The following is a 14430-nucleotide window of genomic DNA, read 5'->3' as shown; positions in this document are numbered from 1 at the left end:
TATGTGAAAAGAGACATTTTTGTCAAGTAATTAGTATGGAACATGATGCAGTTGATTTTAGTGTTTTGGGGGAATAGAGAAAAAAATAGTTATTAGAAATTTTTAGTAAGCTTTTATGCTGAATTTAATGTCAGTGGAAATATATCAGACTGACAGGACTAGTATCCACCACAGAATAGAAGAGTGCTCCTTGGCATGTATAAAGGGTGTTTTCTAATGTGACTTGAAGCTTAACATTTTTGTCATTAGCATTTTTTGTAACTGTTCACTAGTTTACTTAAGAAGGCTACTATACAGCCCTAGCCAGCACCAGTTGTCAAACCTAATTACAATAAGCCAAGTAATCTGAGAAATTCCGTTATTTGTTAGTAAAGTTTAGATCCGGACCTGTAACAAGTATAAAGTTGGGCTACCATGTCAACATATGGAGCCTCAGAGGGAAAAAAAAAATCTGGATTTTTTTAACCTATTTTATCTTTATATGTGGGACAGTGTAACTGCCTTGTGATGCTGTCAGTCATCTAAAAGTAAACCGTTGTGTGATCTCAGTGTTACCTGTTACACAGACACTATAGAAATCAAAGCACAGGTGTATATAAAGCCGCTTTCAGCAGAGAGCAAGGCTGTGATGTCTAGTTAATAAAACAGTTACCCGTTAACCTAAATATGTTGTTAAGCAAGAGACTAAATAGTTACTTTATAAACTCCTTGAAAAACTTTTTTTTTTTTTTTTGTATTTTTGAAGTACAGAAGTGTTTTCACATGAAAGGTCCCAGTGCAAAGCAACAGAAGTCAGGAAATTTAAGGCTAACACCATCCTCACCTCTAAGTTTCTTGGTTCTTGTTTAGTCAAACTGACCTGTAAAGTTATATAACTGACTTTTGTGCATGTTTCCTCCCCATTCCCCGCTAGTTGCAGACCGTATAGTTCCTGTCAAAAGGATTATACTCCTCTTCATGAACAAAGAGCCATCTGTAAACAAGTCAGTGCACTATCCAAAAAGACTAGCTCTTGTCAGTCTCTTCTTACTTTTTCTAGCATATTGGCAGAACTGCCATTTTCTTAGGGTGTTAAAGTTCTGCCTAAGAGCCAGGCAGAATCTTGCCAATGTGCCAGAAAGCTGTCAAAATGGTACATATCTGCCAGCCTGCATGCTAGCCAGATTCACTTGGACAGGTCTGTTGGAGTATGGTAATGATTAGCTAAAAGAGTGACAGTTCTCGTAGAGTTATTTAGAAAAACTTACGTTGCATTTAAAAGAAAAAAAAAAGTGTCAAAATTTGATTAAAGTACACCTGCAGCAATATAAACCTTCTGGTTACTTCTGGTTCACTATACTTTTTGATTATATAGGCCTTTAATTCACCTGATGTATTCTTTGTAAGATTTTTCTACTTTGTATGTGCTCAGTTACGTACGCACGCATTGCATCTTTTCTTCTTTAACATTTGGAAAAAGCTTTGAAGAAAGTTACTTTGGTTCACTGTGAGAGTACAGTATGTTTCCCATTATTCTCCAGTTGCCCAAAGTAATACCCTGTATATATTGGCTTTCTTTTGTACGTAGCTTGTCTTCCTTTCTGTCTGTCATTATTTGGGAATACTGTTTAATAAAAGTATTTGAAATTTGATCTACAGTAGCTGCTGTACTAAAAGAGATGGTGTTGCTTTGTTTAGTTCATAGCAGTGTTATCTCATTTATACTCTACTCTGCCTTCAGCAGGTTGAAACCAAAAGTGGTTTTGTTTAGCTGAATGTGAACAGTTGCATATATACAAGTGGCCTAGGAGAGTGTTTTCACATCCTACTTGTTTTCTGTCCTAGAAATTGTCAGCACTCTCTCTCCGTATCCAACAAATAGAAACAACCCTCAATATACTGGATGCCAAGGTTTGTATGCATTCATTTGACTTTTAACAATGACAGATTCCCAGATCATATAAACTAGCTTCCTTTTCATAGTTTGAATTGAGCAAATAAGTTTTTTATGATGATTTGAAGCAGCTAACAGAAAATGCTTACCAGGCAAACTATCTTTTTGCATGCCTTCCATTGATATTGTGTAATGCTTGAACGTGTAGTGGATATGGAAGAAAGGAGCAGACAGCATATAGTGGAAATGTTGTTTTTGTCCCTGTTATGTGTACAGGACTGGAAAGGAACATTTGGATCATGAAAGGGCAGCTGAACTAAATGACAGCTTCCTTGTGTTGACTTTATTGCAAAATTTGGTTTTAAGAAAGTGGAGGGAATTTTTCCTATATTAAAATAAGCAAATTGTATTGCAAAAGCTATAGTATGAAAATGCATTTGCCATACAATCAATAATAAGTTCTTGACTCCTTTTTAAAGCAAAAGCATCTTTGTAAGTGGTGCTGGATTGTAAAGATTTCAGCTGGAAGGAGTAACCAGATAGATCCCTTGTAAAGCTTTTGGTATTGAAATGTGACCTCAGAAAGCTTTAAACTAACTCAAATGTGTCTGATGTATGTTCTTCAGCTAAAGTAATAAAGGGAGGTAACCTACAGATATGTATTATTATTTAATCTGTTAAAAGAAAAAAAAATGTAAAATTTTAATCAGTCCTCTCATTAATGATAGAAAAGACAACAGAAATTGCTCCTGGGAGCAGGTACAGAACATTTTGAAACCCTTCATTAAGATCTTTGTGGAAAAAAAACACTGCAGTAATACAAACAGCAACTATTAACTTTCATTTGTTCCAAAATACTGAGGAATGACCAGTATTGATCATTTTGCAGAATTTTTCATAATCGTGTTAAATTGAATTTCCTTCAGATAGATATCTGGCTTGTATGTAATATCTGATCTCAGCATTTCTTAAAAAAAAAAAAAAAAAAAAAAAAGACACACCAAAAATTACAAAATCTGTAACCAGACACTCCATATGTTGTTAGGTAACAGTCATTCTGCTCATGATTTCTTTCACTGTGGAACAAGTAGCAGAGAACATGGCCCAGTTTTTTGCATGGTTGATACATGCAGTAGCAAAATCCTGGGAAGCTGTTGAAGCCTTTCCTGCGCTGCAGCCCTGTGTTAATAAGAAGCTTTAATGGAGTGTTTTGGGTTTTTTGTTGTAGAAGCCACCTGAATAGGAATTTATTTATTTATTTATTTATTTTAATCAAAATACAAAAGCTAGTGATAAAAAGTTACAGTTCCACCAATTGGAAACTTAGCTGTGGGAATGTGTTGTAAGCAGAATACTGCAGACTTTCTTGTATGTGTAGACTTAGAATATGCTCGTTGCTTATTTGATCATGTTTTGTATGCTCAGTTATCCTCTATTCCTGGCCTAGAAGATGTCAAATTTGAAGTGTCCAGTGCAAATGTGAATAGTGTTACAAATGGTCCTGTGGCATCTACTACAGATCAACAGGCAGCTGTCTCACCTCAATGTGGTGTAAGTAGTGAAAATAACTATAGTGAAAATAACTAATGTACTGAAGGAATATACTTCTTAATATACTTCTCCATATCAAGTTTCTAATCTCATCCAAAATAGATGGAAGAAGCAAGTCTACTTAAAGAAGACAGTCAAGCCAACTGTAAAGATCTAAAAATACATTTTCATTAATGAAACTTTAAGTGAGTGGCTTTTAAAACAAAAAAGGGATATACCCTTTCTTAAAAAATTGGCTTAAATCATTAGAACTAACTGAAATCTAATAGTAAATGCTGTCTTCCTCTTTGTTCAATCACACTAAAATATGAACATAAATTACATCAGGCTATTGTGAAGGTCATGAATGAAAGATAGCAGTTCAAATCACATAATTCCAGTTATTTTCTGCTTTTAGAATGAGCTTTCAGCTCAAATTGAAGTTTTTAGCAGACTTTATTTTAAAGAGGTTATTACAGTGAATGTTTTATATGTGTAATCATTTATGTACAGAAAATGCCAGCTTATTATAAGTGATCGATATTAAGATGTTTTGTGCTTTCACCTGCAATAGTATTTGGAAATCTTCAATTCTAGTCTCCACTCTGTCTTATTTGTTGTGACTGTGAAGCAACAGTAGCTGGGAGTACTCTTCTTGCCTTTCTTTGCTTGTTAAACATTATATCTCTAGACTAATTGCTCCTAGCAACATAGAAGTCAGAATGGACAGCAGGCATTACAGGTTTTACTCCTATTAGGAAATAACTTGGATTTATTTTGTTCTCTTCAAAGTTTCTCAGATATTAGGGTAGGGACAAATATTCCTGAAAAGGTTTCCAATTCTATTTTCAAGTCATTGGGTTAATAGCAAATACGCGTTTTTCTGTTGTCATATACACAGTACTGCAGCTCCTTGTCATTTTTATTTTTTTTTTTAATTAATTGCTTTCAAAGATTCTTTCATTTCATTATGTCATCCATTAATGGTTTATACTAAAAATTACAATTTAAAAGTTACTTGTTCTGTATGAAGTTGAATAGTTTGCAGAGGAAATACGTTGGACCTGTTGGAGATTATATTTTAATTTTAAAAGATTATGTATATGTATATCCTATAAAGTAAGCATTTAAATTAGTTCTATTTTATTTATTGAATGCAATGAACTTAACAGCTTTTTTAGGCTATGAAGATGTCTTGTAGCATTGGCTAATCACTGCACATTTTATTGCTTGTCTTGATCAACTTGTTGTAAATCAAGTCCAATGGGGAAAGTAACCCTAGTCTGTATTATTTTCCACTCCTCATTTTTGTTTGACTACTCCAACTTCATAATTCATGGACCTGTATCTGCCATAACTCTTTTGACAATACTGCCTTTGAATTCAGTACTGATTTTTTTTTTCTCATGTATTGGGCAATAACTTTAAATTGTTGCTGAAAGTATTTAAATAGTCACACTTGTAACAGTCAATAACAAAAGAGCTGGGTTTTGTGTATTCATTCATACATCTCAGAAATCTGTAGTACTGTGAGTATAGGTCAGAATATTCATGAGGTAAGAAAAGTTGCTTTTTACCCTTAAGTTACAAATCTTATGGATTGAAATCTCTCCTTACTTCTGGTCTGCATACCTAACCACTAAAGTGTTATCTTCTTTGTATACAGCAGAACAATGTACATGAAGAATCATTACAGAAAACAGAAGTAGTAACAGAAAATATCAAAACTGTGGCCAAGGACCCAAGATACGCCAGATATCTCAAAATGGTACAAGTGGTAAGTTAATTCTCTAATCATTCTTTGGGTACACAGTTATTTTTAAGTGAAACTTCACACACAGCTCTAAGTGAACATTAACTACCAGAAGATCTATATTACATTAATAATCTTTAAGCTAGGATAATATTGACACATTTCTAGCACATCCTCTCTAAAGAATGACTTAATGTAGTGTATTCCTGCAGACAGCCTCAGGCAAGATCTTCCTACAAAATTCTGCCAAAGTAATTCTGAACTGAAGGTGTGAAGGTGTGTAAATGCAGAGTGAAGCTAGCTGGAGTTATAGAACATTTGATTGGAAGTGTAGTTACTCTGACAGAATTGGTGTCATTACATACACGCAGACGTGCTTACAGCTTGTTTTTGCTGTAGGGTACAAAACAAAACTTTGCTTGTATACTCCAGAGTGTTGGATGTTCCCATAGGGCTCAAAATAGAATGATAAAAATTGGTTAACTACTTGGTTCCACTTCAGCTCCCTGTTTTTCACAATACACATTTTGTTTCCCTCTTTATCTGTGGTCTTTTCTGTGGATCATTAGAAAATAAATGAGTAAAATCTCAATATTTACCTGCGTGAAAATGAATGAAGGGGAGTAAAGATTGGTGAGAGACTCTTGGTGACATTCCATAGTTTTTGTGGGCGTGAAAAAAAGAGCTGAAAAAACATGAGATTGGAAACAAAGAAAAAAAAATCTGTGTTTTCCAGCAATCACTGGAAAATTTCCCCTAAAATATATATGATAATTCTGGAAAATATTGCTAACTTGTAGTATTAGTAAAGTGTTGCTTATGTTAGAACTAACTGCATGATTTCATTCTCTCTTCAGAGTAATTATTACGGTTGCTGTGCTTAGTACTTTGAATGATGTTCCAGACCTTATTTTTCATTTGAATCACAAGTTCGCAGTTTATGGGTAGCTTATTACAAACCATTTGGAAAACCTAGTAGTGCAGTAGTGGCAGAGGGCTGAACACTTTGTTAGTGTATTGATTTAATTCCAGATCTCAAAGTGGATGCAAAAGTGCTGGATGGTCTAATTACTTTGACTCTTTTTTTTTTTTGGTGGCTGCTCGAGGAGTGAGATCTCACTTTCCACATTTATCCTTTGTGCTGGCAGTTCCTGGTGACTCCTCTGCCAGTTGTAAACAGTGTGGTAGGAAAGTCAAACTACCATACTACAAATTAATGTGTGGTTTTTTATTTGCCAACTTGGTCTTCTCACCCAGTTCAGTTAATGTCATTTATTTGCCGGAATTAAGTTTCTAGCTGAAAATTTGTTTGATCTAATCGTTTATTTATGTCCCACTATATTTTTAGTGTTGAATTAACACCGCAAAGGGAGATTTCTTTTGTGCTGAGGATAGCTGTTCTGGGGGACAGTAACAAACTCATTTTGATGGAGTGCAGTTTACCATAATAAATTGTTTTTTTAAAGATGTACAGCAATAGTATTTGAGCAAACCTTACAAAAGCTCTATCATATTTGCTGCAATAAATATTCACAACTTTTGTTTTGACAGTGAGAGGAGCAGTCTAGGATGTCAGATAAGTTGTGTATTAAAGTACAAACATTTTACTGGATTCTAAACATGACTACATAGAGGCAAATAATGGCCTAATATAGATTGATCCTTGCTTTAAAGAACTGAAATAAAACCAAACTTGGTTGTATCACTGATCTCAAGTTATTGCTAACATTAATGATACCTAACCTCTTTCTGCACGGTCTGGATAGCCAAAACTTGTTTTGCAACAGGACTGCTACTTGCACTGTGTCTTCTCCAGGACCTGCATACTTGCTGAGCTGCAGGACCAGCTTGGCAGGGCTGGGGTACAATATGTTGAATGTGTAGTGTTTTGGATTATATCAAATGTTAATTGGATGAAGGGGATGGGACTTTAGGTTTGGCTCTAATGTTAGAAAAGTACACCTATGCCATTGAGCTCCAGATACTTGCAGTTACGAAAACTGCAGTTCTTTTCAGGCTAGTCATAGTTTAGTTATTGGCAATATAGCTCTTCTGGCTACCAGCATGCATCACTTTTTAAGAAGCATGCAAGATTTTTGGTTCTGTCGTTATCTGTTGTAAATCTCCCTACAGCTATCTAAAGTATCAGTTTATTATATATTTTTCATCATACTTTTCAGAGGGCAGAAACCAGAAGTTTTAAGTCATTGCTATGAAAAGCAATGACTTAGGTTAGGAGAAGCCTAGCCATCTGAGTTACCCATCTGAGTTACAACCATGTTTGTATTAATTCTCTGTAGTAATGTAGATTTTATAATTGTTTTGAGGAATACAGAATTCTTGTTTATAAACACAAGATGCTTAAAAGATTTAAAAAAGAAAAAAAAAAAGATTTACGAGATGTTTAGGAAGCTAAGAAGGCTGTGAATTCCCACAAGAATTGTCTTTTAATATTAATGAGTTAGGCTAGTATTGCACAAAATTCCTCTATTTTATAATTAATAAAAAATCTATTTCCATTAAAGCTTCAGAGAATTTGTGTTCTACAAATTCTTTAAGTTTTGAGTCTGCAAGTATTGAAGAGCTTTCTCAAATAGATATGATCTTAAAGGCCTTTCACAGTAGCTATGAAACAAGCGCATTAATTTATAAATCTAGTGTGTTTAGCATATTGCCATATATATTTTTTTTAAAGTATAACAGATAATAGACCCTGTGTTAAAGTGATTCTTACATATTTTGATGCCTACAATTTTGGAATAAGACTTTTGTCCAAATGAGAATATGATCACATAACGGTTTTCAGTCCATTGTTAGAAGTTCATATACTAAGCTCCCCTTCCCTGACAGCAAATATGAGTATCTTGTTTTCACTTGGTTTGAACTGATGCATAAACACTTCATCAGTGGCATCTGAGCTCAGCTTGTTTAATATGCTTGGCTGGGGTAAAGAACTCATCCTAACCTGGGGAAAAACATTTGATAATACATGATTGTGTGGGGTCCAAATCTCTGCTAGAGTAAACGAATATTTTAAGCAGTCATGAAATATTCAACTGCTTTCACCATTGTAATGTGCATTAGTTGCAACTTACTGAGAAATTCCATATTATAAGAATACCTCACAACTGTTTGAGTCAGATTTTTGCCTATATTCCCTATAGATTGCTAACTATATCTGTCTGTGCACTATTCCAAAATCTTCACACAAAAATGTTGGGATTCTTAATGTAAAACTGCACACGGAAGACACACTGAACCAACTAGCTTAGCTCTCACTTTGCCAGGTTAGCTACTGCAACTGTCACTTGTACCACAGTTCTCTGGAACATTAGTCATGGCTGCTCATTATTTTATCACTTTTTATTTATTTTGGACAGAAATTGTTTGTCCTCTACCAAAAGAATCCTGCAGTACCATTCATTTAGGTTTTGAGGCATCTCCCGTCTTTCCTAGACAACCAGAAGCTTTGTCCATTGGAGCTCAGAAATTTAATCCTCTAACCCCCCCTCTCCTGCCCTCTTTGCACACCATATGCCAGCTGGTGTTTCAGATCATCTGCTACAGGGGATGGCGAAGCAACAAGTTGTCTTTGAGCAACTCCAGTGGAAACATAGGAACAGTTTTATTGGAATGTACCTTGTAAGATGACGTGGATAGACATGTTCTTCAGTATCCGATCCAAGATGAGGAGATGTTTAGGTGTTGCTGACTAAAATAAAGTGCAGAAGCTGTGGAAGGGCTTGCAGTGAATGATTTATTTATTTTTTTAACACATTCATAGCTGACTAAAATCTGTCCACAAGTCATCGAAGATTCAACACGGACTGTACAATTACTTGTATTCAGAGGAGTCCCTTTTAAATTGTGCTGTTGTTCCAATGTCCTGTTTGTCTTTTTCCTGCATGCTTTATAAAGACTTTCCCAATTTTTAGCATTGCCGTAGGGTATCCTTTCAGAGCTATAGCAGATGTATTTTTCTTGCCTTTTTTTCCACTTCATCTATACGTTCTGTGTGTGTTGAGTCCACTTCATCTTTCCAGCACAGCTATTCTTTGCTGTCTTTGTGCTACTTTGTGCTTTTTTCAAATTCTCGTCCATAGACTTAGCTTCATCTCACTATTCTTGTTTGCATGAATTGCAAATATATCTGTCTATTGCTAACCCCACCCCCCGACTTTGTTGAGGCATTTTACCATGAATATAAGAATTAGAAGTGTTTTATCTCTGTTATTACTCACTTCTAGGTTCTTACTGATGGCAAATGATACTATCATTCCATGCTCTTGTTCAATGAGCGACGTGAAAGTGTGTCTGAAAGAATCTGTGGAATTTAGTTCACCTATTTGTTTCCAGTACTCTTATATTGTTCTTCCTACACAGGGTGTTCCTGTAATGGCAATACGAAACAAAATGATTTCTGAGGGGCTAAATCCAGATCTTCTTGAGTAAGTAATATTTCAAATTTGTAACTTTGAGTAGGGAGGGAAATTCAACCATTTGTATAATAAGAGGGTCTGAGGAGGGCCATCAGTATCTAGAAGGAGGGGGGCAATCTCAAGTGTGAGCTGTCTTTTCAGTATTGTCTAATCCAAGGTAAGGCCCAGGAAATGCAGAGCTTGAAATGTCAGATATTGCACCCTTCCAGATAGAAAGCTGCAGGACTTTACCAGTCCAACTTGAGAGGGGTATGAAGGACTTCTTCCAAGCCTAGCACAGGTTCAAGGAACCAAATACAGCAATGACAAGGCAGTATTTGACAATATGCATCTACCAATGGGGAATCAAATAACATGTCAGTAGCCATTTTGACTTTGCTGCATTGAGTATGAGTTTTTTCCCATAAACTTTCTTCCACCACTTTGGTAACCAAATGTCATTATTGTAGTGTAATAAGAACAAGCTTTATTTTATTTATGTGTGAGGGACAACACACTTGTTTCCAGATTCCCTTGCTCTAGATAAAATGTACAGGTTGAATTCAGTGTGGACCGGGTAAGTTGAAGTCAACAGTTCACTGTTGTGACTGTTGATTAAACCTGATGTGAAGGCTACTAAGATTAGATACTCATTTTCAATGCTACTTTGTCTAAAGCATGGATTTTAATATTATCTTGCATTTGAGATTTAGTTTTGCTTTACTGCAGTGTTTCACAAAATTTGTTCATTGATTACAATTAAATATTAATTGATTACATTAAATATTAAATTTAATTCTTACGGTGAAGTCAGTAAACTGTTTGAAACACTTTTGTATCCTCTGCAGAAATTGTCACTGTATTAGTTCTCTTCTCTTTTCCAGTGAAGCCTTCTTAACTTCTGGAAAGGTTTATTCTGAAACTAGCAATTTGTATAATAAAATAATGAAAATATAGTAAACCAGGAGTATTGTCATATGTTGAGTCACTTTATCTCCTAGCTGCTTCCCAGTGTCTTAGTAAGCCTAAAGTAGTTATTCCTCATTTGATAACATATCTGATCAAATGAAAAATTAGACAAAGAACTTAAATAAGCATCTGCGCAAGTCTGAGACAGAATTATCAAACGGGTTTTCTATGTGTGTTAAATTTATTTTCTCATTCTGCGTTCGTGGTCCATACCTTTATGTAAATGCTGCTATTTTTTTCATGTTTGGGTGGATTTTGATAGATTGAATAATAATAATAATCAGCTAAAATTTCAAGTGTTTGCTTAAAAAAAAGTGCTTTCAAATTGTCTGGTTTGGGTTAAGACAGAGCTGAGACAGAAACATTATTGTGAATTGAGGCTCATGAAATAGGTTTGGGGTTTGGTCTCAGTCCATCTTCAAGGATTCTGTGAAACGCTGAAGTTCAGGCAGGTTGTCTTTAAATTGTTACTGGTTTGGAAACATTACAGCTAATCTACCTTATTAAAGAAAGCTAATTATTTTGGCAAGGTGCCTCTTTGAAGAACCAGCATTGTTCACATTATTTCATTTTAGTACATCTTAAGAAATCATAGGGAACCTTTCTTCTTCTTGCTTTCTTCTCTTGATATCATCGTGTTTGTTTGTTGTGTTTTTTTTTTAATGTCCTACCATTCACACCATATCTCTTGCGTCTTCAGGCTGTTTAGGCCTGTTCGCTCAGTCCCAATGAAAATTAGGAAAATTAACATATTGCTATATGCTCAGTCGCTTACTACAGCCTCTCCCAGCTACTTGTTGGTGACTGAGTGTGGTTTTTCTGTGGCTGCAGAAAAGCTAACTACTAATAGATTTGTTTTTAATCTCTCCCTTTGGCTGTTTTACCTCTAATTCTGTTGTCACTCCTTTCCTGACTTTTTACAAACGCTTTTTCTTTTTTTTATTTTTTTGAAAATAGCCTATTCTGTTAAGCTCCCAGTTCATCTGTGTATCTATGTTTAACTTTTCTTTCTTATCCTCTCTCTCTTGCTGGTCCACAATTCCAGGAGATTTTGTCCTGCCCACCCGAAGTAAAGGAATTCACTGCCATCTTCGTCTCCTTTACTAGAGGAGAGGTTTTTTTGCTGCTCTCTCCAGATCACATGTCTTTGCACAACTCTTCTGTTTTGTCATTACCGTGGCAACAAGAAATAATATTGTGAAGTGGTATTTGCATGAGAGAGCAAACCCTTTCTTAATTTATTTTGGAGGTGTGCAGGGGGCAGGGAGAAGGCTCTCTTACAGTTCTTTAATGCCCTTCTCACTTTTGTACCAGAATGCTTATAAACACTTTAAATGTACCTTTGGGATTTCCAGCAGAGAAATTAAAATAAACAACTAAACTTGGATAAGAAATTCTCTGGCATGACACAGAGAGGTAACCCAAAGATAAATAACAGGACAAACAATATAATTATCAGATTAGTTTAAATTTTATGTTTAATCAAAAGGAGCAGTTAACTATTATACAAGAGGCATCTGTGAAGATTGTTCTTTCCGTTCCCGAAATATAATTGTATGTATACTCTATACCCTGGTTTCAGAATTTACTAGGCTCAATCTTGCTTGTATTGTTAAATTCATTACATAGAAGGGAGACGACAAGGAAAGCCAGCATCTAGAATCAGTAGTGTTAGATATTCTTTAGATGGTTTGCTTCCCTATCCTTCATTCCCGCTAGATTCCCTGAGCAAATGTTTTGACACAATATTAAGATCCATCTTAAATATTCTCATCAAAACTAAATACCAGAGGTCTGATCATTTATAGTCAATAAAAATCCCATGGCTGCTCTTGCATGTCAAATTTAACCCAGTGTTCTCGCCAAATTCCACTCTGAGTAATTCTTTTTTGCTTCTCTAAATTATCCCTGCAGTTTTAGTTGGATACAATATTGTTCATTTCCTGTCTTATTTTTTTCATGTACTATTTACACTGCTTAATGGTGTACAGCATGTTCCCTTCAGCCCTAGAACCTCTGAAGATTAAAAAAAAAAAATTAATCAGTATTGCTTGCTTTCAACTTTCTCTTCAAATGTTTGCTACTTCTTAGTGATCTATCATAATTTCCAATAACCTTAAAGGTGTGCATTCATACTGATGTCTGCAGAGTTTTGATGTCCAGTGAGTTACAGTTTCTAGTGTTTATCTTTCAGTTCTAGGTGAAGCAATACCAATGAGGTGTGTGTTTGTAAAGCACAACAGTTTATGTGTTAAATGTTGTGGATATAAAGTGCATACAGATGTAGTAAAAGGCACGTCCTACTGAGTTACTTGTGTTCTCAGCAACCTTCTAGGATTTACAACATACAACCTTTTTGTTGCCTGCAGGACTCCAGATGCCCCTGTGCCTGCTTGGGGAGATGATGGGAATGCAGAAGACAGTTCTGATAGTGAATCTTCCTTTAGTGACTAAAAAGACTGATTTCAGCCTTTGGAAACCTCTTTTAAGTGCTAATGTCTTTGGAGCTTTTGCAGATAATGATTTTGTGTGGGTCACATGCGTGACATGATTTATCTGACAGCTTTTCTTAGCATTGAGATTTCTCATGTTCTCTCCCCAAAAGTTTGAACAGGTGGCATGTTCAACCTGAACCTTTCCATTGTGAAAATTGATCACAATATCGTCGTGATTTTTATCCTTTGTTATTTCAGATTATTTCTGATTCTTCTGGAGTTATGTTATAAAACTCTTTAAAAAAAAAAAAATCCGTGCCTCTAAATCTTCAGGTCTCTAAGACTGCATTCTGGTCATTCTTGGATTTTCTGAGTAAGACTTTTAACCTAAGTTGCCTTCCTTCTGTCCCATAGCAATCAGGTAGAGTAACTTATCAAAATATAATTGCAAACTTATAAACTGTATTTTTTTTTCTAATATAGTATATTTTGAAGTGGCATAATAAGAATTACAGAAATCGGCTATCTTATGGTGTTTGCAAATCAGTGATACTGATATGCGTAAAAAATAAAGAACTGTCTTAATCTATTTTCAGAGTATATACTGCTCTTTGATTTCACATCAGAATCTGAACAACATTGTTAAATTTCTGCGCTGTAGTAGTTATTAATCAAATTCAGGTTACAGTGGTGTAGAAAGCTACGACTATTGCAAGATTGTTTTTGAAATTATAGTGTGAGAGAAGCAAGTGACTTGAGAGCTTATTAATGGAATACCAAATTCTTTCTTATTCAATGTCACATGGGTCAATAATTAAAAAAAATATATATATGACAGCTGTTTGGCTTGTTGCAAACTGCACAGGCTCAGGTTATTTCCATAGGATAAGAAATCATCCCCAAGTCGTTGCCCTTGCTGATGGTTCCAGCAAAGAAGTCAAAATTCAGTTTACATAATGATGAAACTACCTTGCTGCTTTTTGAGGATGCATTGGGGAACAATATGAAGAAATCGACTTGGAGCCTGACTTGCCCTAATGACTTCCCTCCAAAGTACATGATCTACTGCATGAGTCAAAAATGACATTTCATTAAAGAATCCTGTTTAATATAATTTGTTGCACATGAAACACTTCACAATCTATTTGAATTCCCCAATCTATTGTGATTATACCAGAATGCTGTGGGCCAGGCAGTCACGTAGTTTCTGGTATTTCAGTTTAATCCCGAGACTAAGAAAAGACTTAGAGCTGCATCTCGAAATGTATAAATTTGTTAGCTCTTACAGCTGAGTCATCATCTCCTCTCTTAGTTATTTGTCACCTCAATAGCTGCTTTTTTTTTTTTTTTTCTGTAACTTAGGCATGGCTCCCATTTGAGTCTAGCAGACATATTCAAGCTCTTCACAACCTGTAAATCAGAGTACTATTTGAATCCCTAGGAGGATAGCAT

At 35.2% G+C, this 14430-nt stretch overlaps 1 protein-coding gene across 3 annotated transcripts in view; it reads left to right on the top strand.

The window, feature by feature from the left end:
• The window catches only part of WASHC3 (WASH complex subunit 3), a 57090-nt gene that overhangs the window by 1806 nt on the left and 40854 nt on the right, over positions 1–14430 (top strand). The window contains exons 3-7 of one of the 3 annotated variants that reach the window (XM_068663938.1): positions 1825–1890; positions 3299–3424; positions 5073–5180; positions 9540–9604; positions 12913–13445. In XM_068663938.1, the coding sequence (XP_068520039.1) occupies positions 1825–1890; positions 3299–3424; positions 5073–5180; positions 9540–9604; positions 12913–12997 (450 nt within the window). In that variant the 3' untranslated portion in view covers positions 12998–13445. Of the gene's footprint in view, positions 1–1824; positions 1891–3298; positions 3425–5069; positions 5181–9539; positions 9605–12912; positions 13446–14430 lie in introns of those variants that run through there. The other 2 variants (XM_068663927.1, XM_068663946.1) reach the window with 2 other exon arrangements.

This window comes from Anas acuta, chromosome 1, assembly GCF_963932015.1.
Source record: "Anas acuta chromosome 1, bAnaAcu1.1, whole genome shotgun sequence".
NCBI lineage: Eukaryota > Metazoa > Chordata > Aves > Anseriformes > Anatidae > Anas > Anas acuta.
The sequence above is the reverse complement of the archived record's forward strand: the minus strand, read 5'-3'. Positions and strand labels throughout refer to the sequence as shown.